This window comes from Chenopodium album, chromosome 4 (genome assembly GCF_948465745.1).
Source record: "Chenopodium album chromosome 4, dcCheAlbu1.1, whole genome shotgun sequence".
NCBI classification, from domain to species: Eukaryota; Viridiplantae; Streptophyta; class Magnoliopsida; order Caryophyllales; family Amaranthaceae; genus Chenopodium; species Chenopodium album.
This window is the reverse complement of record NC_137837.1, coordinates 74,352,856-74,380,323: the sequence shown is the minus strand read 5'-3', so window position 1 is coordinate 74,380,323 and position 27,468 is coordinate 74,352,856. Positions and strand designations below refer to the sequence as shown.

General features: G+C 33.7%; 4 protein-coding genes and 1 non-coding gene across 5 annotated transcripts; 3 read left to right on the top strand and 2 right to left on the bottom strand.

Moving 5' to 3' along the window:
- Nucleotides 1-515: 515 nt before the first annotated feature.
- On the top strand, nt 516-5,445 carry LOC145627277 (putative beta-glucosidase 41). Its single transcript, XM_081679677.1, has 13 exons — nt 516-962; nt 1,075-1,141; nt 1,327-1,385; nt 2,600-2,675; nt 2,880-2,951; nt 3,133-3,220; nt 3,333-3,588; nt 3,858-3,973; nt 4,062-4,285; nt 4,383-4,414; nt 4,515-4,617; nt 4,725-4,833; nt 4,914-5,445. Exons 1-13 carry the CDS (start codon nt 819-821, stop codon nt 5,110-5,112), a joined length of 1,545 nt encoding a protein of 514 aa, XP_081535803.1. The 5' UTR covers nt 516-818; the 3' UTR covers nt 5,113-5,445.
- Nucleotides 5,446-5,918: 473 nt separating this feature from the next.
- TRNAA-UGC (transfer RNA alanine (anticodon UGC)) lies at nt 5,919-5,991 on the bottom strand. Its single transcript has one exon. It is a non-coding gene; the product is annotated as a tRNA-Ala (tRNA).
- Nucleotides 5,992-7,334: 1,343 nt separating this feature from the next.
- Nucleotides 7,335-14,263, top strand: LOC145627276 (mRNA cap guanine-N(7) methyltransferase 1-like). The gene is made up of 13 exons (XM_081679676.1): nt 7,335-7,591; nt 8,266-8,405; nt 8,487-8,555; nt 8,648-8,719; nt 8,828-8,929; nt 9,098-9,154; nt 9,435-9,573; nt 11,279-11,343; nt 11,505-11,555; nt 12,002-12,064; nt 12,848-12,968; nt 13,185-13,246; nt 13,775-14,263. Exons 1-13 carry the CDS (start codon nt 7,525-7,527, stop codon nt 13,868-13,870), a joined length of 1,104 nt encoding a protein of 367 aa, XP_081535802.1. The 5' UTR covers nt 7,335-7,524; the 3' UTR covers nt 13,871-14,263.
- Nucleotides 14,264-16,606: 2,343 nt separating this feature from the next.
- On the top strand, nt 16,607-20,756 carry LOC145629327 (uncharacterized). Its single transcript, XM_081681896.1, has 4 exons — nt 16,607-17,198; nt 18,712-18,859; nt 19,974-20,067; nt 20,183-20,756. Exons 1-4 carry the CDS (start codon nt 16,849-16,851, stop codon nt 20,482-20,484), a joined length of 894 nt encoding a protein of 297 aa, XP_081538022.1. The 5' UTR covers nt 16,607-16,848; the 3' UTR covers nt 20,485-20,756.
- Nucleotides 20,757-24,486: 3,730 nt separating this feature from the next.
- Nucleotides 24,487-25,930, bottom strand: LOC145629326 (uncharacterized protein At5g01610-like). Its single transcript, XM_081681895.1, has 2 exons — nt 25,366-25,930; nt 24,487-24,765 (listed from the first exon to the last, which is right to left on the bottom strand). Exons 1-2 carry the CDS (start codon nt 25,805-25,807, stop codon nt 24,713-24,715), a joined length of 495 nt encoding a protein of 164 aa, XP_081538021.1. The 5' UTR covers nt 25,808-25,930; the 3' UTR covers nt 24,487-24,712.
- Nucleotides 25,931-27,468: the final 1,538 nt, after the last annotated feature.

The following is a 27,468-nucleotide window of genomic DNA, read 5'->3' as shown; positions in this document are numbered from 1 at the left end:
TAATATTATTGAAAGATTTTAATTTTTTTCAAAAAAAAAATAATCTAAAACCAATCCAGTTTCGGTTTTGGACCGATTTTCTTGTTCGGTCCAGAGCTAATCCTAGCTTAATCGATTCGATCTAAAATCTTGAAATTAAAATTTCTAATTTTTGTTTAGGTTCAATTAGGTCTTAGGGCCTGTTCCCTTCAGCTTTATTTCACTCCACTTCAGCTCCAATCAGTTCAGTTCAACTCCTAATTTCCTTCTCTCATAAAATATTCCTTTCAGCTCTATTCAGTTCAGTTCAACTCCGCTCCAATCAGTTTAGTTTAGCTCCAATCAGTTTAGTTTAGCTCCAATCAGTTTAGTTCAGTTCAATAAAAATTCTCAACCCAAAATTAACTCGAATCCGAAAATATTCCCAACCCAAAATTAACTCGAATCCGAAAATATTCCCAACCCAAAATTAACTCAAACCATTCGAGTTCCGACCCTGTTTCGATTCTTCCCAATTCCCATCCATGTTGCACCTCCGTAAAGATAGACCATCACAACTTTAGTAACGTGTACTCAAAGCACACCTCTTCACACATACGTATATAAAAACCACATGTCCACGTTTTCAAACATTAGCTTTACCTCCAACCTCAACCCCCATTTTATATAATTTTTCAAGCAACCCAGAAATTAATATCCAAACTCTAGTCACTTTTCATTTTATTTTATTTTTTCTCATCTTTAAAGCTAAGACAATAAATAAGAAAAAACACATTAATTTCTAATATAGTTACATATTTTAGGATTTATGAAAATATCATTTAATTAATACTTAGAAAATGACGCCTTCATTAAAATTTGCTCTGTTTTTTGCGGCAAATTGCTTATTTTTCTTCTGTGTAATTCCAATTAATTCTCAAATTATTAGTAGAGCTGATTTTCCAGATGGGTTTATCTTTGGCACCGCTTCTTCAGCTTTTCAGGTTTTTTAAATTTAATTTCCTTTATTCTAAATTTTATTTTCAGTATTTTTTCTTTATTTAGTTGACCTTATTTTAATCTATTTTATTTAATTTTGGTACGTTTTTTCTGCAGTTTGAAGGAGCTGTAAATGAAGGAAATCGAGGGCAGAGTATATGGGACACTTTCTCAAGGCTCCCAGGTTTTTTTTTTTTAAATTAATTTTTATTTCAGTAATTTTCAAATTTATTAATTAGTTCTAAATTTCTAGCTAACTTGTTAATTACTCAATTTATATTAAGAAGTTCTTGTTACATTGACGATGATTTCATTACGAATTAATGAGCATTATGTTTATGTGCTCTAATTACTTCATTTATTTGTTAGGGAGGATTTTGGATTTCAGTAATGCAGATGTAGCTGTTGATCAATACCATAGATTTAAGGTAAGTTTTGTAAAATTTGGGTAGGTTGTTTTTTTTTTTTTTTTTTTTTTTTTTTTTTTTTTTTTTGTTTTAAATTTTTTAAAAATATTAATAAAGGTCAAATGTTTATGTGCTCTAATTGCTTCATTTATTTTTTCATGTTCTAATTAGAAACTTGTTTACGATATGAGAGAATCTTGTAAATTACTTTTTATACGAGTATAAGAAAAAATAGTCACAATTAGGTGCTAGTTTGATTTGTTTATATTAATCGTAGACAAACATGTACAGTCAAAATGAGAACGTCAAACACAGAAACAAGGGAGTATTGTTAAAGGCGAATCTTATACTCTGCGTAGTACTCCGTAACTTATAAGTATTCCAATTTGATGCAACTTTACAAATAAATTGGAAATATCAAGAAAAAAAAAAAAGTGTCTTTGTTTTGATGGTAGACTCTGTGTGGATATTATTAGTGACGTTAAAGAGAGAACAATTATTATAATGATAGGATTGATGATTTGATGAGGATTTATCAAGAAGTCCAATTAATTGACATTCTTATTTGTTCTTAATTACTCTGCGTTGATTGTGATTTTTGGAAGGATATGTTAGCTAGTCTTTTCTCGAGATAGTAACAGAACTTATTAAAATAAGATATAAGAAAGTTTATTATCAACGATTAATATCATGGTGCATATAAATATGATCTGCTACTCGGTTTGCTTCTCAATAGACATAAGTCGCATAACTAGAGTCCATAAATGAGAATGCAAAAGTATGTTATTTTGGTAGATAGCCTTCGCTAAATGTTGCCTTACAACAAATAATTCAAAGAAATTATTTTTTTTAAAAAAAACTCTTAATACTCTTTTTTAATGTATTAAGGACTTGTGCTTAGCAAGAATAAGTTGAATTAGCTCATTCATTCCCCCATCCATGATAATGTATAATATTGGCTACCTAATTTGAATGATTTCTAAATGAATTCATGTTAATCATAAGACTTTATGATTAATAAATTTGTATAATAGTCAAGTAGTGGTTTATTTCATAATAATATAAAATAAATATTAAAATGTAATAGTCCTTTTGTTAAATAAAATTCATGTGTTTTCTTTTCATATATGCTGTACTCATTAAACAAATTTAAAAATGAATAAGTACACTTTAATATTATTAACATCTTTTTCTTTGTTTTTATTCCCTGTTAATGGACTTATAATAATAAACAGAGCGATGTAGAGTTGATGAAGGATTTGGGAATGGATTCTTACAGATTTTCGATTTCATGGCCAAGAATTTTTCCCAGTAAGATTTCTATAAAAGTCTTAACCAAAAAATAAAATTATGGTTTAAGAGTCCATCATCATACTTCACCTTTCTCTTCTTCATTCTTTATGTTTTATTGATGATTTTGATAGTTAGTCAAACATTTTCTAAGAAATTGAGAAATAAATTCTAACAATTCTTAATAACAAAATTATTAATTAATTTCTTCCTTTTACATCACAGATGGTACAGGAGAACCAAACCCGGAAGGAATAAATTACTACAATAATCTTATTGATACTTTGCTTGAGAAAGGTGACTAAGTTATATAATGAGCATGTACTCTCTCCTTTCGGAATTAATTGTCAAATTTGTAGTCTAATCTAAACTAGCTTGTGATAGCTAAATCCGGACAGATATAATATGTAGTAGTAGATTCTATAAAAAGTTATTACTCTATAACGAAAATGGCATTAACAAAATATCTGTCAATCAGGAATTCAACCCTATGTAACCTTGTACCATTGGGATCTTCCACAAGCTCTTGAAGACCGTTATGAAGGATGGTTGGACAATCAAGTAATGTAAGTAACATTAATCCAATAAGTATCAATGCACTTGTAAATTAGTTGTGATCGAATGGTATCAGAATTCCGACTAATTTGCTTGATGGACCTAATCAACTTGCTTCTCCAGTAAAGACTTCGAGAATTTTGCATCAACATGCTTTGAAGCTTTTGGGGATAGAGTGAAACATTGGATCACCTTCAATGAGCCTCATGGTTTCTCAATCAGTGGCTATGATTCCGGTGTACAAGCTCCTGGAAGATGCTCATTTCTTGGTCATTTGGTTTGTAAGAAGGGGAAATCATCCGTTGAGCCTTATGTGGCAGCTCACAATATCCTCCTCTCTCATGCTGTTGTCTACCATACTTATCAGAAAAAATTCAAGGTAATCACTTACTTTATACATTCTATTCATAGTACGTTCTTCCTTTCTACTTCAATTTCTCTTGAAATTAACTTTCGATGGCCTACTATATATTCTAAGTTTTGAGCTATGCTCCCATTTTCTCTTCCTTTTCACTATCCTAGTTTCCATGCAATTTACCTGATGTATATATTAATATATGACGGGGAGAGTAATAATGTAGTATGTATCTCATTAGTTTAGGATTCATGAGACAAAGACATTAAAGAAAACGGTGTTCATTTTGCTAGGAAAAGCAAGGAGGGTTAATTGGGATTGCATTAGATGCAAAATGGTATGAGCCAATAACAAGTAAAAAAGAAGACACAGATGCTGCACAACGGGCAATGGATTTCTCACTTGGATGGTGATTGCTTCAACTCTGTACATTGTTTTTTAGTAAGATTGTTCTGCTGTAAACTGTATGTATAACACTAAGAATGTAAAATGATCAGGTTCCTTGATCCACTATTCTTTGGTCACTATCCAAAATCGATGCAGGAGCTTGTGGGAAGCAGGCTTCCTGAGATCACACCTGAGATATCCAAACTACTGACCAAGTCATTGGATTTTGTTGGCATTAACCATTACACGACATTGTATGCTCGAAATGATAGAACCCGATTCAGGAAATTTGTGCTTCAAGATGCCTCAACTGATTCTGCAGTCATTACTTCTCGTAAGAGAGCGACCCCCTTTATCATCTATTGCTAATGATGCAAAGTTGCTAACTATATTTTTGAATATGACTAATTGATTGCTACCTTTGGATGCAGATTATAGGTTTGGTGTACCAATCGGAGAAAGGGTAATCTCCCTACATATTTCTGGCATATGTACTGCATTATTTTCAATCATAGTCTTTACCAATGCTTTTGGCAATTTACACTGTTATGCTCTTCTCTTAGGCTGCTTCAAGGTGGCTAGCCATTGTGCCATGGGGACTGCGTTCATTGACAAAGTATGTGCGGGATAGGTATAGCAACCTGCCAATGTTCATTACTGAAAATGGTAAACTTTCTGCTACTCTAGTTTTAGTTCATTGTATAGCATAAACTCTTATAAAGTTACATGTTTACCGTAAACAATTAGACTGATAAAAGTTTAAATTGTGCTAGGCATGGATGAACAGGATGGACCACATGTAGCCTTAAACGATGCCTTGCAAGATGATAAAAGAATAGGTTTTCATAGAGACTACCTCTCAAATCTCTCTGCTGCAATAAGGTATACGCGAAATTCAGTTCTATGCATGTTATTGTTAATTTCTATGTCTACAAACGTGCTAATTTGATATTAATGTCCAGGCAAGATAACTGTGATGTACGAGGATACTTTGTATGGTCTTTGCTAGATAATTGGGAGTGGAATCTTGGCTATACTCATCGGTTTGGACTTTACTATGTGGATTACAAGAACAATTTAACAAGAATACCTAAGCATTCTGTCAAATGGTTCAAAAATTTCCTGAGGCTCGATGATAATAGTCTGCACAAAGATTCCTAACTTAATTTGCTTCGTTTCTTCTTCCATTATGTACATCATTCGTTCTTGAACTTGTATATACATTGGCGCAATGTACATGACAGGAGACACAGGACATAGAGAATACTGCGAGGAAGAAGAAAGAAACTGTCAAGTGGTCGAGATTGGTACCAATTTTAGGGTCATAATTAAGATGCCATTGACAGTTGATCTTTTCATGAGTTATATATATGATTGTACAAATTACAAAACCAATCATTTTGAAGTTGTAACAAATTATGTACATGTATTATACACTTAAAAGAAAGTCATCAGACTTCACACTTTACAGAAATTCATATTTGGGTAGGAGAAGCCCTTTGTAACAGGCAGAGTGATTCATGATCCATAGGCATTTCTGTATTTTAGTTTCGACGTAGAAGTCTAAGAAAAAATTCCTCTAGAGTTATCAATAATCATTCTTCGAGAGGTATGGACTTCCCGGGTTTTGTGTTGTTAATCAAACGAACACTTGTACTTGATAATCATTTATATTCTAAAAAATTCGAAAGAAGTCAATACTAGTATTTATTTTGACCTTATTGTTTTTCTATAAGGTTCTTTGTCAATACTCAAACAGACATACAAACAATTATATCAGTGTCCAAATGCTGACATACAAACAGTTGGGTAAAAATGGTGTTTTACAAGATAATTCTGCCAGCACTACCTGTAACAATAGCAGCTTAATATACTAAATGACATTCTTGTTCTTTGCATACATCCAATTTTTATTTTTCAAGATGCATGAAGAAGATTTTAGACAAAATTATATCAACATACAAAAATGGAGATGCGGGGGATCGAACCCCGTGCCTCTCGCATGCAAAGCGAGCGCTCTACCATTTGAGCTACATCCCCAATTGATAACATATATTCAAATAAGCAGTAATTATACCTAGGTTTATACCCCATGATTGTGCAATAAATAGGAGTAAATTTGTTAGAAAACTACAATTCATAAAACCATGATTCTTAAATAGGGGTGAAAGTTTTACGGTTTGTAGTCGAAATCGAAACCAAACCAAGAATTGAGAATTTTCAAATCATCCCATATTATATTACTTTTCACTACAAACCAAACTACACCATTTTAAATTCGGTTTTCCAAAAAAAAAAAAAAAAAACCGCAATTTTAGGATTTGATTTATAGACCAAATCAAAAGAGCTTCCCGTACATGGCTAGTTATGACGCCATGGTTCTAATAAAATTGTTAAGTGGATGAAATTACATGGCTAATCCGACAATGAAATTACTCAAGCTATAGTATTAAAAGACTTTTATGCCCCTTATATTTTGAAAATTACTTAACAATCCAACCATTATTAATTACTAACTTTGTCTTAGCTCCACCACCCATACCACCACTCACCTTTGACTGGGCCACCACCACGTCTCCACCTTGACCGGTCCACCACGACTCCACCTTGACCATCATACACCACAGCTCAACCTTGAATGGTCCACCACCCACGACATATAAAATGAGTCGACGACGGTCGGCGTTCATATCGGAGGCACTTGGTGGGGACGACAACCGTCGAGTCAAGTATATATCGGACTTTTTTTTCAATTTTCGTTGTACTCGGTCGCATGTTATATGCGACTATGCCATGGTACAGTCGCATGTTACATGCGACTACACCGTGGTAGAGTCGCACGCTATATGCGACTGTACCGTGGCGTAGTCGCACGCTATATGCGACTCCACCACGATGTAATCGCATGCTATATGCGACTATGCCGTGCTGGAGTTGCATATAGCACGCGACTATGGTTTTTGTGCGTAAATAAAAAAAAATAAAAAAAAAACTTACCGGTGTTTTCCCCACATTTCCCGGCAAATGAACCCTCTTCCCACGCCGTGATTCCATTGTCGTCGGCCTCTTCCTTTTTTCCGGTTGATTTGGTATGATAAGTGGTTGATTTGGTGTGATAAGATAGTGAGAAAATTGGATGATTCCGGCGACCTTAGGGTGGTGGTGGTGATGGTGTTTAACGAGATGGTGATTCCGGCAACCTTAGGGTGGTGGTGGTGGTGATGGTGTTTAGGGTGATGGTGGTGGAAGGAGTATGGTTGGTGAGAAAAATTGAATGATATCAAACATGTAAGTTATAAGGGTAAATGAGTAATTTAATACCGCGCCCTACATAATTCTATTGTGAAATTTAGTAACCCCTTTCCCCCAAAACACATAGTACTCTGTAAAAATCAGTTTGTTTCTCTCTCTATATTGTTTGTTGTTTCCCTCCAACAAAACACTCTCTCTTTCTCTCTCTATCACACACACCTGAGCTTAATTTATTCCAGGGTTTATATTATTCTCAATTTCCCACATTCAATATTAATTGAATTAAATTAAATTAAATACCCTTTATATATTCTTGTCATCATGAAACGTGGGTACGAAGGTTCATCTTCTGGCCCTTCTCAATCGCGATTCAAACACAACCCACAAGGTAATTCTTGCATTTTCTGTAACAAAGTTTTGATTTTGATTATTTGATTGTTTTTTTGAAAATTTTAATTTTAGGGTTATTTATTTTATGATTATATTCTTTTGATTAATTTTGTTGTTCTTGTTTTCATGCTTTACAATTGGTTGAATGTTATCTTTGCTACACTTGGTTAGCAAAGTGTCGAGTATAATCGTACTAGAATATTCCAGAAGTTGGAAATTACAGCTGCGTTTTTTAATTTTTACGAAGTATTATTTAAGAGAAAGGTTTTGCTTTTGTACGTAATTTCCATTATACACTCGGATGTAATGTTAGAACTATAAGGTGTATTAGAATTTTTGGAAATTAGAATTATTGTGGTTTTTTGTTTTGAGAACAATTCGTTTTGTGTGGCCAATTTCATCCTACACTCTGGGTGTAGTTTTACATCCTCTAGATGAGAAGGCTATGTACGTTTTATCTAAAGTACCTGTGTCAGACCCTCTTAAGACCTGGGTAAGACACTTGGACACTTTATTTTTAGTTCAAAGTGATGGAAAATTTTCACAAAATAGCCGAGTTGGACATTTAGACACGTACCTAGGTACCCAAGTCCGAGTAACATGGTGAGAAATAGTGTAATCTAATGCTTGTGCATTGGTCCATGGAATAATATCTTGTTAGTTGTATTCTAGGAGATGGGGAATTCCTTGAGGATGAGAGTACAAGAATTTCTGCTCGGAATGTAGCTGATCATTACAGTTCAAGGACTAACCAGACATTGGAAGAACGAGAAGCGAGCCCAATTATCCATTTGAAGAAACTTAACAACTGGGTACTCATTGTAAAGAATGTATAAGTGAGGTTTTCTGTAGTGTTTTTAATGAAAGTTTCTTACATTTGTTCTGATTTGCAGATAAAAAGTGTGTTAATTCAGCTTTATGCTCGTCCTGGGAACGCTGTTCTTGATCTTGCGTGTGGAAAGGTAGCATTGGTTTTATCTTGTTAGTGATTAAAATTTAATCGTGTGATCATTCAGCAAAGGTCTAATTGTTTCTCTACTTCACCGTGTGTTAGGGTGGTGATCTTATAAAATGGGACAAGGCTAAGATCGGATATTATGTTGGAATCGATATTGCTGAAGGCTCAGTATGTCGTAAACTCTTACTTCTTCTGTGATAACAGATTAGTCTGATAACTATGTTCAAGCACTTTTTCAATGAATTGCAATGTAGCTTACATTTAGAGACTGTGCAGATCGAAGATTGCCGTACAAGGTATAATGGTGATGCGGATAAGAATTCCCGTCGTAAAAAGTTTAAGTTCCCTGCTCGTCTCTTATGTGGTGATTGCTTTGAGGTAGTTTTGACTGGCAATTTTTAATTGTGAAGTTCTGTTTGATTACAAGTTATATTTAAGTTATATATATCTAACTTAAATGTGGCTGTTAGCTCATTTTATCATCAACTACTGAATCTTTAATGGACATAGCTAATTATGCTTCTTATTATATGCTGATAATTTCAGGTTCGGCTGGACAGAGTATTGGCAGAGGATGGCCCTTTTGACCTTTGCAGTTGTCAGGTGGGTTATATTATACAGCTGAGTCACAGTTTATTTTACCTTGTCAAATTTAGACTTCATCAGTCCAAGGGTTTTCTTTGTTAGTCTGTCACCTATTATCGCTATTGATTGGACTTGCTGGCAGATTGGTTCCTGAACTTTTTGACAGTAAATTGCATATACCTTAGATTTAGAGTCTGTTCCTTTTTGCTCATTGATCATACTTATGTTCAAATTTATTGAAGATGCTTTTGTATTGGTAAACTGAACTCCTTGTATTGCAACTCTTTGGTATCTGCAGTTTGCCTTGCATTATTCATGGTCTACTGAGGCACGTGCACGGCGAGCTTTGGCTAATATTTCAGCATTGCTTCAACCAGGTGGCATCTTAATTGGAACAATGCCTGATGCCAATGTTATTGTCAAGAAGTTCAGAGAAGGTTTCTTCTTTCTATTAATTTTTTTCTTCTGTTTGTGACTTTGTGTTCGTGGGAAGTAGTGAAATTTCAAGCAAATGTCTTGTTTTACAAAACTTTAGCATTTCTCATACTAAACATCACACGCAAAGGTGATCTTATATTCCAAGATAAGATAATACTGTGCAGTGCTTTTTAGCATTTCTGAAGCTGAAATCATGCGTAAAAGTGATCCTTGTACCCTTCTATTACTGTCTGTAACTCACAAAACTTCCATAATTCTTGCTTTGCCTGAACAATTGTTTGCTTACATGGACCGACAAATAGACTGACTGTGATACTATTTTTTGATGGAAGTTGGTGTAATGAATATATTTGTTGATGGGTGAGGCTATCAATTTTCTGTACTTCTGCCACTACTCTGTTAACTTTTTGCTTGATTGATACTAAAGTGCATGGGAAGTTGAAGTTCTTGGAAATTGAAAAATTGCGGAGTTGTTTGGTTGAGTAAAATATAGGAAGCTCTAGTTCCCACTAAATGAAGGATATTTCTCACTTGGTCCTCCCTAAGTAAGTTGAACTTTATATGGAAAGTTAAACTTTATATGTGAAGTTTACTTCCCATGATCAACTAAACAACTTTTTTCACCTCCTAGGAATTGGAACATTGGAAAAACAAGTTCCTATGTTGAACCAAACAACCATTTAGGATCATATAAAGGCAGCCAAATTTCACCGAGAGCTCAAAGATTGAGCATGGACTCTTTCTTGTGTAGACTAGCAAACATCTTCGCTTCCTACAAACTTTTGTATGTGGCATTATCATTATCCACCTTTTCCTGGCTCTCAGGAGTATATTTTCTTTACTCCCTTAGATCTTAACTAAATACCAATGACACTGTTTTAAGTTTACACTGTTTGAGTTTTGGTATGCATAATCTAATTACTGTTATCAAATTTCTTAACTATTTTGTTTAAGGTTTTTAAGTTTATAATTTACATAAATGTATTTGAATAGGCTGGTAGTAGCTCCTTTCTTGAAGTTTTATGTTTTAAAATTGAGATTAATGTTTTTGCATTTCTCAAATTCAGTGGTTTTAAAAGGTCTTAGGAACAATTTTGCTTACCGTATTGTGACAAGCTTGACCTGGATGCTTTTATGTTTTGATGTCCTAATTTATTCGATATATTGTTGGATGTATTTATGATGATATATCATAGCAAAAGATGTCCAAAACTGTCTACTCTGTGACATTTTTCTAGTACTTGGGCAAAGTTATGAGTAGTATGACATGGAGTTTATATTATAGTTAAAAGACGAAATCATATCCATGGTCTCTGCTAATTTAATATTTGCATTTCTTGATTATTAATAATCGATCATATAATGGTTTTCATGTGGTCATGATACAATTCCTAGGCTTTTGGGGATCTACTATATCTGCATACGTGTGTGATCATATGCTGATTTGGTCTCTATTCTTTGACTTATAGCTTTCAGCCGTCCTTCATGCTGTTGTGGTGGATAATTTTGCACTGAGTTGAAGTGTAACAATCCAACTTGTAAAGGATAATTTAGGATAGTTGTACTTGTACACAGCTGAAAGACGAAGTTATTCTTGGCAGTGTTGTAGTATTTTAGGACGAGGTGTCTTTGTTTAAAGAGTGTGTCCCAAATTATTACTCTAGCTTCAGGAGATCCTAATTTTTCTTGAATAACAACATGCAGCGGAAGGTTTACAATTTGGAAATAGTGTCTACTGGATACGTTTTGATGAGGATTATGCTGATAAGGTGCTTCTCTCTCTCTCTCTCTCTCTCTCTCTCTCTCTCTCTCTCTCTCTCTCTTTTGCTTTCCTATTGCCAATGCTTTATTTTCATGATTCTTCTATAATGAATTAATGATTGCTTGAAATCGTCTCTTTATATGACTAATCACTTTTTTTTGGCTTCAGAAATTCAAAGCAACCAGTCCTTTTGGTATCCGATACAAGTTTCACTTAGAGGTATTGCTTTGTCAGTTTTTTTATTTTGACATTGCTATCTGAGAACTCTACTTGCATGATTATGTACTCTGTTCAGGCAACGATCCATATGTATTCCGATTCATCAATTCGCAATAAATACTATTTCAGAGATAGGTGGCCTCTATCTGACCAAGGTTTGAGCATTCTAAATGACTGGTCTGCTGCAAAATTTGTTGGGGTTCTTGGGAAACCTATCTTTGACCTCATGAAATAATTTTAGATCTTAATCTATCCAAAATTTTCCCAAATAGGAGCGGTGTAATTATCTAGGCTTTGTAAGTTAAGAAAAAGAAGTGCTTTTCTCTGGGTTTGGGTTTTGTAGAAAACTACAGGTTTCAAGGTTTTGTCACAAACTCACAACCATTATCTATTTTCTTGCCTTTCTTAGATTTGTGTCTTATGGAATTCATAATATCCCTTCGCAGGATGCTGTTGATTGTCCTGAATGGGTTGTCCCTTTCCCCGTCTTCAAGTCACTGGCAGAAGAGGTATTGATTACATTATGTCTCCTTCTAGCCATTGGTACAGAATCAGAAATGTGCTGGGTTGTTAGACCAATAGCAAGCTTGCCTGTTTGAACAGTTTGTTTTTTATAATCATCTATGGTCTACCCAGTAGCTTTGTTTGCCGACCTCTCAGTACTGAATAAACAAAGGTGTAAAAGATATGATGTAAATTGTAGGGGTAAAAAAAAAGTTCTTAGGATGCAGGATAAGCTCCAAATAAACATTGGAAGGAATGATATCGACTTGCTCTCATGTTGTTTTAACGTTTTTTTCATTCAAGGTTTTAAACCTTTTTCCATTGTCAAACTTTCTGAGCAGTTGAGCTTGGAACTCTTTCTAAAACCATCACTAAAAGTGTAGAAGATCCCAATCTCACCCCTTTAATGCATTAGAATATCCTCCATGGATGCTATCTTATTATCTTATTCATATGTCGTTGCTTACACCTTTTCGCAATAGTTCTTTTCCTGCAAACTTGCTTTTACAGATCTTATGGTTATTTTACTTTTATTTCCATTTTCTTAATTTTGCAATTAACCTCTATGGATGCTCTTATTGGAAAAAGTCAAGGTTAATCTGGCTTTTTTAAAAATTTCACATGATGAGAAATAGCATATGTTGCCAATGGACACTACCTTATTTTTCTTTCAATTTTTATCCCCATTTTGAAGAGTTTGATACTGTTAGAATGCTTGATCTTGAAATAGACATCTTGCTTTTTGGTGGAGGAACAAGTTTCATTGATGCTACTGGTTCTATTTGCAGTATGACTTTGAACTAGTGTTCGCAAAAAACAATCATCAATTTGTTGAAGAATATTTGAAGAAGCCTGAATTTGTTGAACTTATGAGGAGGCTTGGTGCTTTGGGTGATTCCCATGATAATAGTGAGTTCTGTACTTCGTGATCATCTTCCCTCCCGCCCACTCAAGTAGTAACTTGTAAGATTGCAACAAAGAAAATGAAACAAAATTCTTGTTGGACATCGAATGATTTCTTTTCTGCATGCTTCTCCTATGATGCACAAATTTGGTAACTAAAGGTCTTCTTTTACATTTGTCACTTTCCATAGTATTGATTTCTCTAGCTGTCTTAAATTTCAGGCACATTGTCACCAGATGAGTGGGAAGTAGCTTACTTATATTTGGCTTTTGTGCTAAAAAAGGTAAATCATGTTGTGTTGATTCAGCATTACTATCATACTTGAAATAGCTATCAGATAAATTGCTGTTAAGACTCTCTACTCCAGCGTAAAGTACATGTTTCTTAAACTTTCTATCCACTTTAAGGAAACTGGGGTGTGGTACTACTAATTTTACTTCATACTCCAAATACTTCATATTTAAATCGAGATTTAAAAGTGGCCAGGCGCCATACTCCCCCCCCCCCCCCCCCCCCCCCCCCGCGGATGAAGTCGATGAACATTTTATCATAATGCAGGCTCGGCTTATGCATCTAGATAGTGGCAGTGTCTCTAGGAGGTTATACCAGAGTCAGTTTTGAATATTTCCTCACAGCCTTTTTCCCTTTTTGCCTCTAGTTCTTAAAGAAGTCTCAATTGTCGACTTATCTTTGTTTGGTCTATTCTATGCATCTGCTTTAGTCTTTTATTATGAAATGCTACTACTACTCTGTGATTAATCAAGTGATGTGTGTAATAATATTCTGAGATTCTTTTTCTGTTTCATCTCAGCGAGGCCAACCAGACCAAAAGCAAAAGCGAATTGTGAGAAAGGGTGACAATGATAAGCCCATCCAAAAGGAGGACATCATGTACATTACTAGTTGATTATAGCTAAATACTATTTCGGCTTAAATTTAACTGCGACAGCAGTTGGGCCAGGTCCTAGTCAAGATGCCAAAATACTGGCAGTAGTTCAGACCTGAAACTTGGGGAGTGCTTCAGTTGCACGCTTTGCTAATCAAAGATTACTTAAGCTCTGTCCAGTTTAGTATCATGAGCTTCTTCTTGCGGAGGCAGCAGAGCAGGACTTGACAAAATGCAGTTCTCCCTGATTAGAGGCAACATTAGTCTGGTTTATATGTCTGTACATTACAAGAAGACAATAAAGTAATAAACTCTACTCCATAACATTGATCTTATGGCTCTTTTCTTGGAAAGCTGGTATATTGGTGACAATGTTGCTCTGATAATTTGATTAAATTTTAAGTAATAAAACATAATCATAAGAGTATTTTGTGTTGGAGCTTAAAAAACATAGTGTAATCCTTTAGAATAGCTGATTTGCTAATAGTCAGGTACTCAGGTAGCTTGGTTCCCATACCCCCTTTAGTCTCTTTCCTTACTTCCGAGTTGGTGAGTCACTTGCTAGTTCCGACATAAGCACTTTCTCGGTTATAACAGATAGTCCTTATAGCATAACCAGGCCATTAGATAGAAATGGCAGAGCCAAGCCTTCTTTAAAAGAAGCAAGTGCAAGTCCCTGGAAAGCAGCTACTCGTACAGTCGTATGTATGCGTACTAGACTACTAGCTAATGTTAGAGGATCTTCTTTTCATGACAAAGGATTAAAACACAATTATGAGGATGTTTTCTTGTTTTGCTTAAGCTCATGCCACTAATAGTTGCCCATAGTTCTTGTCTACTACGGAATACACAACAGGTTGTTTACTATTAAAACAACGGAAACGTGCTATGTTACTTGTATTATTTCCATTTTTAGAAGTTGTTCTTACCAGTTCCCTCTTTATGATAGGGCATATATAAAGGATGAATTTTCAATTATATAACTCACCACATAAAGTTATCATATCACAATTTGAATTTAATATTACCTTTGATAAAAAAAAAAAATATATATATATATACATATATATATCTTATGATAAAAGTAAAAATAAATAAATAAAAAAGTTTCTTGTGTGCGGCCGACCACACCGTGTGGCCACTAAAAGTAACCCCTATAACATTGATTAAGTAACCCCTGTAATACCGACCGAGTAACCCCTACAACACTAACTGAGTAATTTTATAACAATGACGAAATAACCCCTTAACACTGACCAAGTAACCCCCATTATACTAGTGAAATAACCCTTATAGTGGCTGACCATACGGTGTGGCCAGCCACACATAAGACTTTGTGAAAAAGCTTTGTAGGCTATATTTATGATTATAATTTAAAAAAATGAAAAGCTGAATCATGTTGTAATCAAACTGCTCAAAATTCAAATTATTAATGTGATTTGATTTATTTGTACCATAAAAGTTAAAATCAATGAATTATCTTTAAATTCCAAAACACTTTTACAGTAGTTGAATGAATCCAAATAGCGTCATATGAAGTTCAGTTCAAGTACGTGGAATGAGAAAGCTGAAGGGGTTATCTCAATTAATCTACCAAAGTACAACTTACACTAATACACTATCTAATCACTTCCTTTTTTCAGTTTAAAGTGTGACTTGATCACCAACTCATCCTATCATCTCCCCATCAAAAGCGTCATACACATTATTAGCATGTACTCCCTTGTTTGTAAATATTTACTCCATTTCATTATTTGAATTTTTTTTTTACAATATTCAATTCATTTTTCTCAACTATTAGACCCAACATAAATCATATTTTATTAAGGAAAATGCTATACATAGTCCTTATGGCTACATATAAGCATTAAAAACTCTCTTGAAAATTGTTTAAATTTAGAAAATCATAACAAAAACACATTAAGTACATTAATCTATGCGTGTTTTTGTCATGAATTCCTAAGTGTTGATAATGTTTAAATGTGGCATTAAAAACGGAGAAAGTACTTCATATGTTTCATATACATTAACTAATCACACTTCGTATTTTATAACTATAATATATCAATACCTTCAATAGCACTCTCACCGACCCTTTTTATAGTTCCAGTTTAAAATCTTGATACTATTTATGATGTGTGGGAATCTTCTAAATTATTCTTAATATATAATATATAAGACATTGTTAATGTTGGGTCATATTTGATTCGTCTCGATGAATAGACGTCTTGATCAATGAATAGATTATTAATATTCAATTGTTATATTTTTTACTGTTAAACAACTAACGATATTTATGGTCAAAGTGTTATATTGGCAAATGTGTAAATCTAAAGGACTGTTCACTTCAGCTTATTTACAGTTCAGTTCAGTTCAGCTCCAATCAGTTTTGTTAGTTTTAGTTCTTAATTTATTTCTCTCATAATACTCAGCTCAGTTCAATTCAGTTCAACTCAGCTCCAATTAGATCAATTCAGTTCAATTCAATTCAGTAAATCAGAACAAGCCCTAAATCTAAATGGGAACTATAAAAAGGGTGGAGAAAATAAGATACACCTTAATAACTACGTAAAAATCAATTTGGAGTACTTTTATTTTCTATTTCCCAAAACAAACCAACATCATCAAAACCTCCAAAGAATTTAAACTCTCAACCCTTCAAAAAAATTAATTGCTCTTTTATTTTATTTAATTTATATTTTAATAAAATCAAATCCTTAAAAAGGGAAGTCCTTCTCCCTAAGCAAGATATCAAGAACACTTATTAAAAAATTAAATAAAGATACACTCATTTCACACGTGGCGTATGTTAACAAGACTTATCCACTTCCATTTCCATTCTAAAAATCGAAAAAATTCCCGAAAAAATCTCTCTTTATTATTCCATCTTTACTTCACTCAATCAAATTCCCATTATTTTCTAATAATAATTTATCATCCATCCTCCAATTTCCCCAAAATTCCATAAACCCTAAAAAATTCAATCAATCAAATCCACCATGGGCGGCGGCGGAGCCATGAGAGCGGCGGCGAAAGTCGCCGGACTCGGAGCAATGACCGGCGGATTTCGCGCGGCGAGTGGAGCGGCTGAAACTCAGGTGAACTTAGCGGCTCGGAAAACGGTTCGACCGGTTTCTTCTGGGTTAGCATCTTCGACTGGTGGATTGACGGTTGAAGAAACGGTTCAGAAACCGGCTTGGGAGATTGATGATTGGGAATTTGCTGGTGTTGAAGATGAATTCGTTGTTGACCGGGTTGATTCGGGTCAACCCAGATTGGTTTTTGGTCCTGTTCCTACTATTGAAGAAACTAAGGAAGCTACTTCTGAACTTAAAGATGCTCTTGATCAGTAATTTTTCTATTTCTCCCTTTTATTTTATTGGATTCATGTTTTTTTTAATTGATTTGGATTTTATTTTGTTGAGTTTTTTTTAGCAATTTATTGTTGAATTAAATGATTTGTGGGGAATAATTGTGGAAATGGTATCAACTTCCGTCATGGCTCGTGATCAAATCTCGTCTACATCATGTATAAAATGCGATTGCGATATTTATATGGATTAGTTGTCAATACTGTATTGGAGTTATTTGAATTTTAGTGATTTTCTATTTATTAATTAATTTTTGTTTTGATATGGGAAAAAGGAAAAGGAAAGGAAAGATTGAGTACTATTTTATAAAGGGAAAATAATGTAATTGTTAGTTTTGAATGTGGTTTGTGAATTAATGATTAATTATTGGAAATTTGAGGCAATAGGTTTTTTGTCTGCATAAGAAGCTGGTTGTTGATTAAGAATCTCTGGATAATCTTGTCAAATTAGGTAGAAAAGGTTTTGTCTTTGGATGATTTTGTGATGCTAATGCCTCTTTGTAGTGTCCCATTGTAGAATGGTGTTCATGTTAGAAGTGTTATCTCAGTTATATTGCTGAATTTTGAATAACTGCCGGAGTTCTGAAAATCCTGATTATGAGCTCAATCTTTGCAAAATGCAAGTGTAATTAACTGTTATGAGTGGGAGAAATCATTAGTGTTACTGTAATCTGATGTCCTGTGCTCTACTTTTGGGCTTGTCAACACCTTTGTGGTTTCGTATTCTAGTTCATTCTAGCTTTTTAGTGAGCTCATTTGCTATTTTTAGATATGGCCGTATGGGGCAACCGGACAATTCCTTATGTCCATCCCTAGATAGCTGCCAGGCCTGCCACACCACTAGTTACATGGTGATACCTAATAATTTGTTGCAGGTTAATTTGAATTATATAAGTACAAATTCTTCATAGTTTTCATTTGCTGCCTGGCCTTTAGAATACTTCATTTTGACTCTTAAAGAGGCTACTCGATCCCATATAGCTGCCTAGCTGGGGTTGTGCTTTGAACTTTTGACCCTCATTTGTTATTTTACTCGTAGTTACTAGGCCTTTTTATTTGTAATATATTTTAGGAATCTCCCTTTCTGACACCCGTTTTTCATCTGTAATCTTACTATTGTGTTAGCTAATTAGCTTCATCAGAATTATGATTGTTGCTGAAAACTTCTGTAGGAAATTTAGGATTGCCGCTCTTAAGGGATGGAATATTGTGATATGTAATTTAAGTAATCAACTGAAACATTATTCCCCTTAATCATCCTGAATTTGGATTTGGTCAAGAAAATTACTTTGGCCTTTGCAAATTGATCGATAAACTGGCTCAGTGGTTATCTTCTACCCTTCGAGCATTTGGCACAGCATTTAACTCTGTAGAAAGTATCAGACTTTTTTTTTTTTTTTTGGCTCCTTTCATCGTATAGCTTATATTTATCTATTATATGACATCATTGTGTTAGTGCTAAGTTATTTATATGAATGGTACTTATTTACAGGGTATATCTCTCTTCACCAAAATCTTCTGGAAGTGTGGACTCATTCCCAGCTTTCCACGAGACTAAAGCTTGCATCACTCAGGAGTCACATGTGCCAAAAAGTGCAATGCAGGCGTTTAGGTTGCTCAAAGAAAGCCCTGCTGCTCAGGTATTGATTTGTCTTTCATCTGTTTATCTTGTCACTCATGGCAATGCTCATTAGCTAAATTTTGTAGATGGAGCTCTACTTAATAGTATTGGGATATGTGTATAGTATTAGTTATTAAAGATTTTATCAAACATCTGACTACATACTGATCCAATAAATCTGACAGCAACTATCAGAACTAGTTTCCTTGTTATTAATTACTGTTGTACTGACAATGAGAGTCTAGAAGCTGTTAATGGAGGAGAAATGTCTATTTTAGGCTACTCTCTTCAAAGTTGAAACTTGGATGGATATTTTCTTGATTATATTTGTTTGGTAATGTGATCAAGGGTATATTGAACTTTGTGGTTGAAATGTGAATTTCTTAAATATTGGCATTTCTCGTATCCTGATACGGCCTTGTTCTCTCAACATAATTAATTAACTTTATGGAACTGAAAATAATTTTATTGATTATAACTAACTATTGATCATACCAGAATTTATTGACTGAAATTGATTTTACTGATTTGATTTGCTGTTGAATCTGTTTATGAAATTTTTGATTTTAACTGATTAGAATTCATTTTACGTAATAAACTTGCATATAGCAATATACTTTATTAAAAAAATTCTGAAGGTGAAGTAAAACAAGGCATAGGTTTATGATGTGAGATTCTCTATGTGAGCATAATCCTTGCTGGAAAATAGGATTGCCTTTGTGTAGCTTTTAGTTATTAACTTATTTATTACTGTTTGCAGCTCAAAGTGATATCTTTTATTCGAGTGTTTCTGTCATCAAATTTAAAAACTGCTTGCAAAGTTCAATAGAATAATGTGGGCAATGAAGAATTGAGGCATTTTCCTAATGCTTGACAAGGGTTAGAAAGGACTACAGTATATAATGCCTTTTCTGCTTTTGTTCTTGGTTTTTTATTGCTATGACTGCAAAATACATTAGAATTGAGTACTTGCAACTTGCTAGTTTACGCTGGACTTTCCATTTTTAAGAAAGTGTCAAGATGCTCTGACTCTTGTTAGTTTGGATGAAACTGTATGTGATATATGTGATATTTTTTTGAGTTTAATTGTCTAACTTTGATTGTTTTTCCCTGTTATTCTCTTCTCTTGGCAGACTGTAGTTGCTTCAATTGCTTGTGATCCTAATGTGTGGACTGCTGTTATGCAAAACCCAATTCTTGTGGAGTATCTTGAATCAGAGAAAAAAGGTAAGAAACTCTTAAACCCATACTTAAATTCTAATTCGAGTTATTCCCTATGTTTTATTAAATATGTATAATGTATATACATTTGAAGTCTGATCATGTAGTACAAAACTTACAGCTACTTTATTTGAGAGTCCTGAGTTGGAGAATCAAGAGTCTACAAAGAGCTCAATAAATTCTCCTGATTACGATGATAATGAAAAGCCTGATGGTCTGATGGCTTTGCTAGAAAATGTAAAGCTTACAGTAGTCGACATGGTTCAAAACTTGACTGAAATGGTACAGAGCTGGTTTGCTGTCCCAGAGACGGATAAAAGAGCTGGATGTACTGATGATAACTCCAGGACTTACTTGGCCGGAGGTTCATTCATGGCACTTGCCATGATGGTGATCATGGTGGTAGTGATGAAGCGAGGTTAGACTTGAAATTCCTCAGCTGTCTAATTTGTCGATCCTTCAACATATAGTCGTTTTTTGCTTGCAAATAACTATAACAGAGTTCAGGTTTTATTTGAGTGATATCAAGTGAAAATGCATGGTAAATGTTATGTTAGTACATTTCTCATTTCGGTACGCATATGGCTTTCTGAGAAATGTTAGTAATCATCGGGAGACATCCTTGTACAGTTAAGTTCGCGAAGAATAATTGGAAGACTGTTTAATTGGTATATAAAGGAATTTTCTGTGCTTTATTTCTAAAGTTTATTTATTACCTAGTTGAGAGAGTCTATGATGATAATCTGTAATAGCAAGGTTTACTACATCTACCAGTATACCACATTACCACCCACATTAGTTTTTTCCATGGGCTGTTATGTTTTATACTTCTGCTCTCCATCCGAAGGATTTGTCATCCACATTAAATCCACCCTATAACCTATAATAGCAGGCCGAACTGATATTCACCACCGTGGACGGGCCCAAACGTATAATCTCTGATCTGCTTCGACTTATGATGATCTTCGATAATGGGGGTAATTATCTCAAACTGGTTCCCGTATATGTGGCCTATTCATTTGGGACGAAAGGGTTAGTCTGGACACCAAACATGATCCTGTATATGTGGCCTATTGTTTAGGGACGAAAGGATTAGTCTGGACACCAAACATGATCATATAAAATACGGAATCGACCATAATGATAAAATTAGTCTGGCCACCTTCAGGACATATTGTCACCATCCCCTGAAACTGCAGGTTGCAAGTGAGATGGAGGTTATGTTGTGTCTTGTATGTGCATTAAGACAGCGTTTTTAGAGTGTCAGTGATGGGTAAATTATTTCTATTTTGGTGGTTTTCAATTAATTAATTTACTCATAAAACTGTAACATTTGATTGAAAGTATAATTGGCAAAGAAAGACAAACATATGAAATAACAAGGGAAACTGCATGGGTTGTCTTAATTGTTGAAGACAAACAGCTCCTTACTGCCAGCTGAATTTGTTGTCCAGCTAATTTAATCAAAGTGGAAAGAGAGAGAAAAACGACATATGCTATGATTATTTAGCATTTTTTTTTATCTCAAATTAAATTAATTTAGTGGACTAATCGCTTTATTAAAATACTTCTTTTGAGTATGATAAGTATGATTACTCCTAAATTAATTATGCTCTATTGTCTTCTATGATTACTTCTATATAGCAGGTGAATAATTGTTCTTCACGTAAAAAGTTTTTGGTTGAAGACAAAACTCACATAGTACGTACTATGGATTATAATAATAGAAGTAGGTTTAATCACCTCAAATCACATACATGTTGAGAGGGTGATTTCGATTTGAAATAACTGAGTTAATTTTATATGAATTTAGGTAAAAATGTAGATTGATGAAAGACGTACAAATTTAGCAATATTCAAAATGATTTAAATTACCAAAGATAATAATCATACATAAAAAGAATGTGATCTACACAACTTCTAAGTCAAAATCGTGTATTGGCATGTACTTTCTCTTTTTTTTAGTTGGGAAATGAATTTTTAAGCCAAGATGTTTAAGAAAATACCATTTGTTATAAGAAAATACCCGTAATAACCTTAGTGGTGTGGCAAAGATAGAAGATGGGTGGGAGCTGATAATCATTGGGGTGAATTCAGTGACATACACATTTACGGATTTACCCCTCCCCCTTTTACACTGTGTGCCATCTAATTGGTTGCCTACTACAAACAAACAAACAAAAAATGAAAGTAGGAAAATTTTGATCCAAAGTATGAATGATACTTTTTTAACACATATGAATGATACTTGTATGCTCTAAAAGGTCCAAATTCTTAATTAATTTAAGATGATCCCATCTTTTGGAGTTTCATTTTCAAAACAATTCTCTCCTATAACTAACTTGTTAAATTACGGTTTACGGAGTAGTTAAACTTGAAACGTGACACATTCTAATTTAGAGCCTCTTCTGATTGACTGAATTGAACTGAACTGAATATTTTATAAAAGAAGGAAATTAAGAACTAAAGTGAAATGAGCTGGAAATAAGCTGAAGAGAACGGACCCTTAGGCTTTGTTCTCATTGACTGAACTCAGCTGAACTGAACTGAAATGAGCTGAACTAAACAGAACTGAAATGAATATTTTATAAGAGAATGAAATTAAAAGCTGAGCTGAATTGAATTGAAATAAACTGAAAAAATAAACATATGATAACAAGCCCTAAATCTAAAGGAAAGGAAAATCGACCAGAAAAAGTAGATGAGGCAGTTAGAAGGATACGAGTAACGAGCATGGCAGGGGGCCCGAGTCTCACATGCTGGTTATTTATAGTCACATTTGTCTGAAGCATCTAAAATGTACTGAATATAATAATGATACAAATACACAACTAGTCAAAAATAAAACAAACGTAGCTAGATAAAACCCAGTTGATATGTAGCCCCCAAAAAAATATGCTAAAGTCCAATAACTGGAGAACAAACTTGAATAGTATTTGCAATTATACCCCTCTATCAAATCAATTAACGTACAGCTTGCTGTCTTCCATTTGCCAGTCAAATCACCAATTTGCATTTGTGGGTACCACCGTTTTCTTCACGAAAAAAGCTAATTATACGTTGTCAATTGGGTCCCATTTTCTCAATTACTATAAATAATTATTCTAGTTTGGACCCACCTTTCCCGCTCTAGCATGCAATGTTTGTTGCTAAATTTGCAATTATTGATTTTTAAGAGGGATCCTATGATCTAATATTATTGATTATGATCTAATTTTAATCAATTTTTTTGATAAATTTTGGTCACATGTTTGAAATTTATTTAATGCTATATATAGAAATTTTCTTTCTTTGTGGGAAAATGGTGATATTTTTTTCAATGGGTGTATGAAATTTTCACTAGTTAAAGTTGGATTGATATAAAGCTTTCTACAAAGAGAACTTATATTATCATGCTCTCAAACACTTTCCTCTTAATGGGTAGAAACACAAAAAGAAGAAAATGTTATAGGTAAAGCAAAATTCATGTGAGAATGTGTACAAGAGTGTGATAGTAGATGGATTACTACTACTCTTTACTAGTACGAGTTCATACCGACACATATCAAACACATACGAGTATTATATATAATCATAATTATGTACCAATGCTGTTTAAAATCATGTTTTTAATGATTCATCTTTCACATGATTCACGTTATACTATTAATAAGCATATCAAACATTCAAAGTTTCAAACATAGACTCCATCTAAACTTGACCGAGGAAAAAATCGATTGAAATTAACCTGTAATCTAGATAGTCCGTGACATGTTAATTTAAGTACGCTTTTTCAAATGTATAGATTAGGAATGACAAACCTAAGCCCAAACATAACCTAAATATGCATATTAACTCGAGAACCCAACTCTATATATTTAAAAAAAAAAAAAAAAACTGACAATCTTTCAATGAACTTCAAACACAAAAATTTTAATTGATTATCTAAGATTGACTCGACTGGCACATTTGATATGCCTTCATTAAGTTAAAGTTACATGTCATAAAAGAATAATACTATGTTTATGTTAATTTTGGAACACTACAATGGCCAATCTGCAAGAATACCAACCCTTTGAAGTTTCAATAGTCATTAATATACTTCAATTAATCCACTAATATACTTCAATAACTCATCCTTTTCATTATCCAACTATTCAGAATCCTTTTTGTTACATTCATGTTTAATTTCTTTTCCTTTAACTCAAAATGAATGACATTGAAGCGTTTAGCATAAAATGCTTAACTCTTAACTCTTAATTTGTCGAATTTTGCTTAAATTTCATGTAACTAAGCAGTATCTACTCTCCATTCTTTTTTCAGAATATACTGTGATAGACTACCTGAATGATCAAAACTAACTGGCGGACTTTCTCGACTCAAAACTTGTACTTTTACCTTTGATTTCACAAAGTTGTTTTGAAACTACGAAATAGCAAGAAAGGGTGAAAAAATAAAAGAAAAACAAAATTTCTAGTAAGAAGGAATCTGATACATTCAAAATTTGACACCAAAATTTCGGATCTATACAAGTTATCTAACAAACCCCATTTCACACACCTATTCAAGATCATCTTAACTCACAAATTATATCATCATCATTCATCAATCAAACCACACAGTGAGAGAATGGGGAACATTTTCATAACATAGTTTCATCAAATCTTATTCTTCATCTTTCTGCTCCAAATCCTTTGTCTTTCCTTCCACTATAATTTATTAATCCTGCAAAAAAAAAAATCAAAGTAAAATTACAAAAAAGAAGAAAAAAACACTTTTTTTTTTTTTTTATCAAAGTTTAATTTAACTTATAATAACCACTAAATAGTACATTCATGTAGATTAAGCGTAACGTAAACAAAAACTAACTTAAACTAAAGCACACTCCATCATCAATTAAATAAGATTAGCACCCAATAAAGTTTTGTACCAAAATCAACAAATTGGAGGTCGAGAATCTTTTGATTTAGCAAGAAATTTTGTAAACCCAAATCAATTACACCCCTAATAATTTGATTAAATATCAATTAAAAACCCTATTAGGCAAATTCAAGCTAAACCCAAATCAATTAAATACTTAATTAGAGATATTCAAGCTAAACCCAAATCAATTAAACACCTAATTAGACAAATTCAAGCTAAACCCAGATCAATTACACATCTAATTTGACAAATTCGATCTCAGAGTTATTTGCATGAAATTCAAAAAACACCCAAATCAATTAAAACACCCAGATAAAAAAATTACAAAATTATTAAACCCTAAAAATGATAAATTGAACTAAAAATCAAACAACCCAGAAAAATTAAATGACAAAAAATTACCTTCTTGAGGTCTGCAACTAGGAGGATCTTCAAAAAGTGACAAAGAAAGTTGTTTTTGAGCCATACCAATATCAAACAAAATAATCCCAGATTTGGGATCAAAAACAGTAATTTCTTTAACAGGTAACCAAATAAAAAGCTCTTCTTGTGATAATCCTTCAACACCCATAAGTTCACCATAAGTAAGATTAGCTTTTACAACACTTTCAAAAAGAACCCTGTTTTCGAATTTTGTTAAACATGGACCGTCAATATAAACTTCTAGAAGACCGGTTTCATCGTTGAATTCGTAGGATTTAACTTCTTTAGGGAGTAAACCGGCTGGTAAGCCTTTCTTCTTCAGAAGGTCGTGGACTGTCATGGTGGATGATGACGTGGAGGAGAGAGAAAGTGTGAAGCAGAGGATTGTTAGAATTGTGAGTTTTTGTAGCAGAGTTGCCATTTTTATTTTTCGGGGAGGAAGAAAGATGAAGGAGGTTTTTTGGGTTTTGATTTTGAGTTTTATTAATTTGTTTGTTAACAAAGAGAGAGAAAGAAGGAGATTTTTGGGGAAAAGAGGTTGAGAAATGGGAAAGTTTAAATGGGTGTTTGATGTTTATTGTGAGATTACGTAATTGCCCTTTTACGGTTCATGGCCTCATGGGATTTGAGGTGCAATTGGGAAGATTGATGAGGGACAGTGAGGCATGATGGACCACTACCAGGTAGGGACTCTCATGCCCAATATCTGGGGGTATATTTGTCATTCAACATATATTGGATAGTAACTTCATTAATAGTTATTACATGAGTTGACAGTAATAAAAAGTAATTTCTCTCTCATACTTTTGGAAAAGATACCACCACTGTTGTCAATCTGTCATTGTCGCTTTCCTCCATTAACACCACCACCAAAACCAAAGAAAACACCATTATCATCATCATCTTCTTCATCAATTACATGATGGTTTAGATTATTGCACCGACTTACCACCACCACTATCGGATGTCCAATAACAGTATACAAATCAATAGTAGTAGTATACAATCAACAATAACAGTTTATTAATTAACAATAACAGTACAAACTTAACCTAAACCAAGTTATAAAACGATAACATTTAAATCAAACCCATGAAATTTCCAAAAAAACAGAAAGCATATAAACCCAGATTCACAGATAAATAAAATAACTTTTTAATTATACTAATCAGCCAATAACAGTATACTAATAAAAATAACAGTATACTAATAAAAAATAACAATATAACAATTAACAATAACTGTGTAAAATCAATAATAGTTATGACTGCCAAATAATTTTCGTCGTCGACTTCAACCCCAAACATCCAAAGCTTAGATGAATAATCATCCTACCTGATTTGTATATTATCTACAAAAGCTTGCAAATTCCATGGAAATAGATCAGAGATTTGTATATTATCTACAAAAGCTTTGCGCTTAATTTCGTTCCACAAGGGAGCTCAACTTTCCCTCGAGATTTTCGATCAATAGCCACCATATTTGGAATCTCCTCCAGATCTCGGGTGAATAGCCACTAGCTATGATGCCATTTTTGAGAACTCCATCTAATCCTCTAGTGTTTTTTCATGGAGAAATGGTTTACCCAACTATTTACCCCGATTAAGGTAGATTTCCAAATTTAGGTGGAAGTTCTAGCCAAATTCCCCTCTCTGAGCTACCTTCAGCTACACCACCGGCGCCGATCAACTGTTTTTTCACGGGAAGAGCAGCAACTAAATGGGGGAAAGTAACTTCTCTCTCCTCCTTTTTTTTTTACCCAACCCTTTTTCATTTTACCCCCCAATTTTATTTTATCTTTTTTTTTAATTTGCAAATATTATTTTTTTATTAGGGTATTGGACAGGGGGGCCTATACCTGGTAAGGGGCAATAGTTTCTCGAGGGACAGTGGGAGAGGGGGTGTCTAATAATTTAGATGATGCCATGATTGACTCTTCTAATCTATTGCTCCATTCGTTTCTAAATATTTGCAACATTAATAGTCTGTTTTTTTGGAGTCGGGAGGATAGCTCTCAATCCTCTAACCACTTGAGTCATCCCTCACTCTCAATAGAGTATGTCAATATACTATACTAATTTT

Coding starts and splice junctions, on each gene's coding strand:
- LOC145627277 (XM_081679677.1), top strand. CDS start 819: ATGACGCCTTCATTAAAATTTGCTCTGTTTTTTGCGGCAAATTGCTTA. Junction 4,618..4,724: donor AATGTTCATTACTGAAAATG/GTAAACTTTCTG, acceptor AAATTGTGCTAG/GCATGGATGAACAGGATGGA. Junction 4,834..4,913: donor AATCTCTCTGCTGCAATAAG/GTATACGCGAAA, acceptor ATTAATGTCCAG/GCAAGATAACTGTGATGTAC.
- LOC145629326 (XM_081681895.1), bottom strand. CDS start 25,807: ATGGCAACTCTGCTACAAAAACTCACAATTCTAACAATCCTCTGCTTC. Junction 24,766..25,365: donor TAGTTGCAGACCTCAAGAAG/GTAATTTTTTGT, acceptor TTTTTTTTGCAG/GATTAATAAATTATAGTGGA.
- LOC145629327 (XM_081681896.1), top strand. CDS start 16,849: ATGGGCGGCGGCGGAGCCATGAGAGCGGCGGCGAAAGTCGCCGGACTC. Junction 18,860..19,973: donor AAGAAAGCCCTGCTGCTCAG/GTATTGATTTGT, acceptor TTCTCTTGGCAG/ACTGTAGTTGCTTCAATTGC. Junction 20,068..20,182: donor TCTTGAATCAGAGAAAAAAG/GTAAGAAACTCT, acceptor CAAAACTTACAG/CTACTTTATTTGAGAGTCCT.
- LOC145627276 (XM_081679676.1), top strand. CDS start 7,525: ATGAAACGTGGGTACGAAGGTTCATCTTCTGGCCCTTCTCAATCGCGA. Junction 9,574..11,278: donor TGTCAAGAAGTTCAGAGAAG/GTTTCTTCTTTC, acceptor AACAACATGCAG/CGGAAGGTTTACAATTTGGA. Junction 13,247..13,774: donor TGGCTTTTGTGCTAAAAAAG/GTAAATCATGTT, acceptor GTTTCATCTCAG/CGAGGCCAACCAGACCAAAA.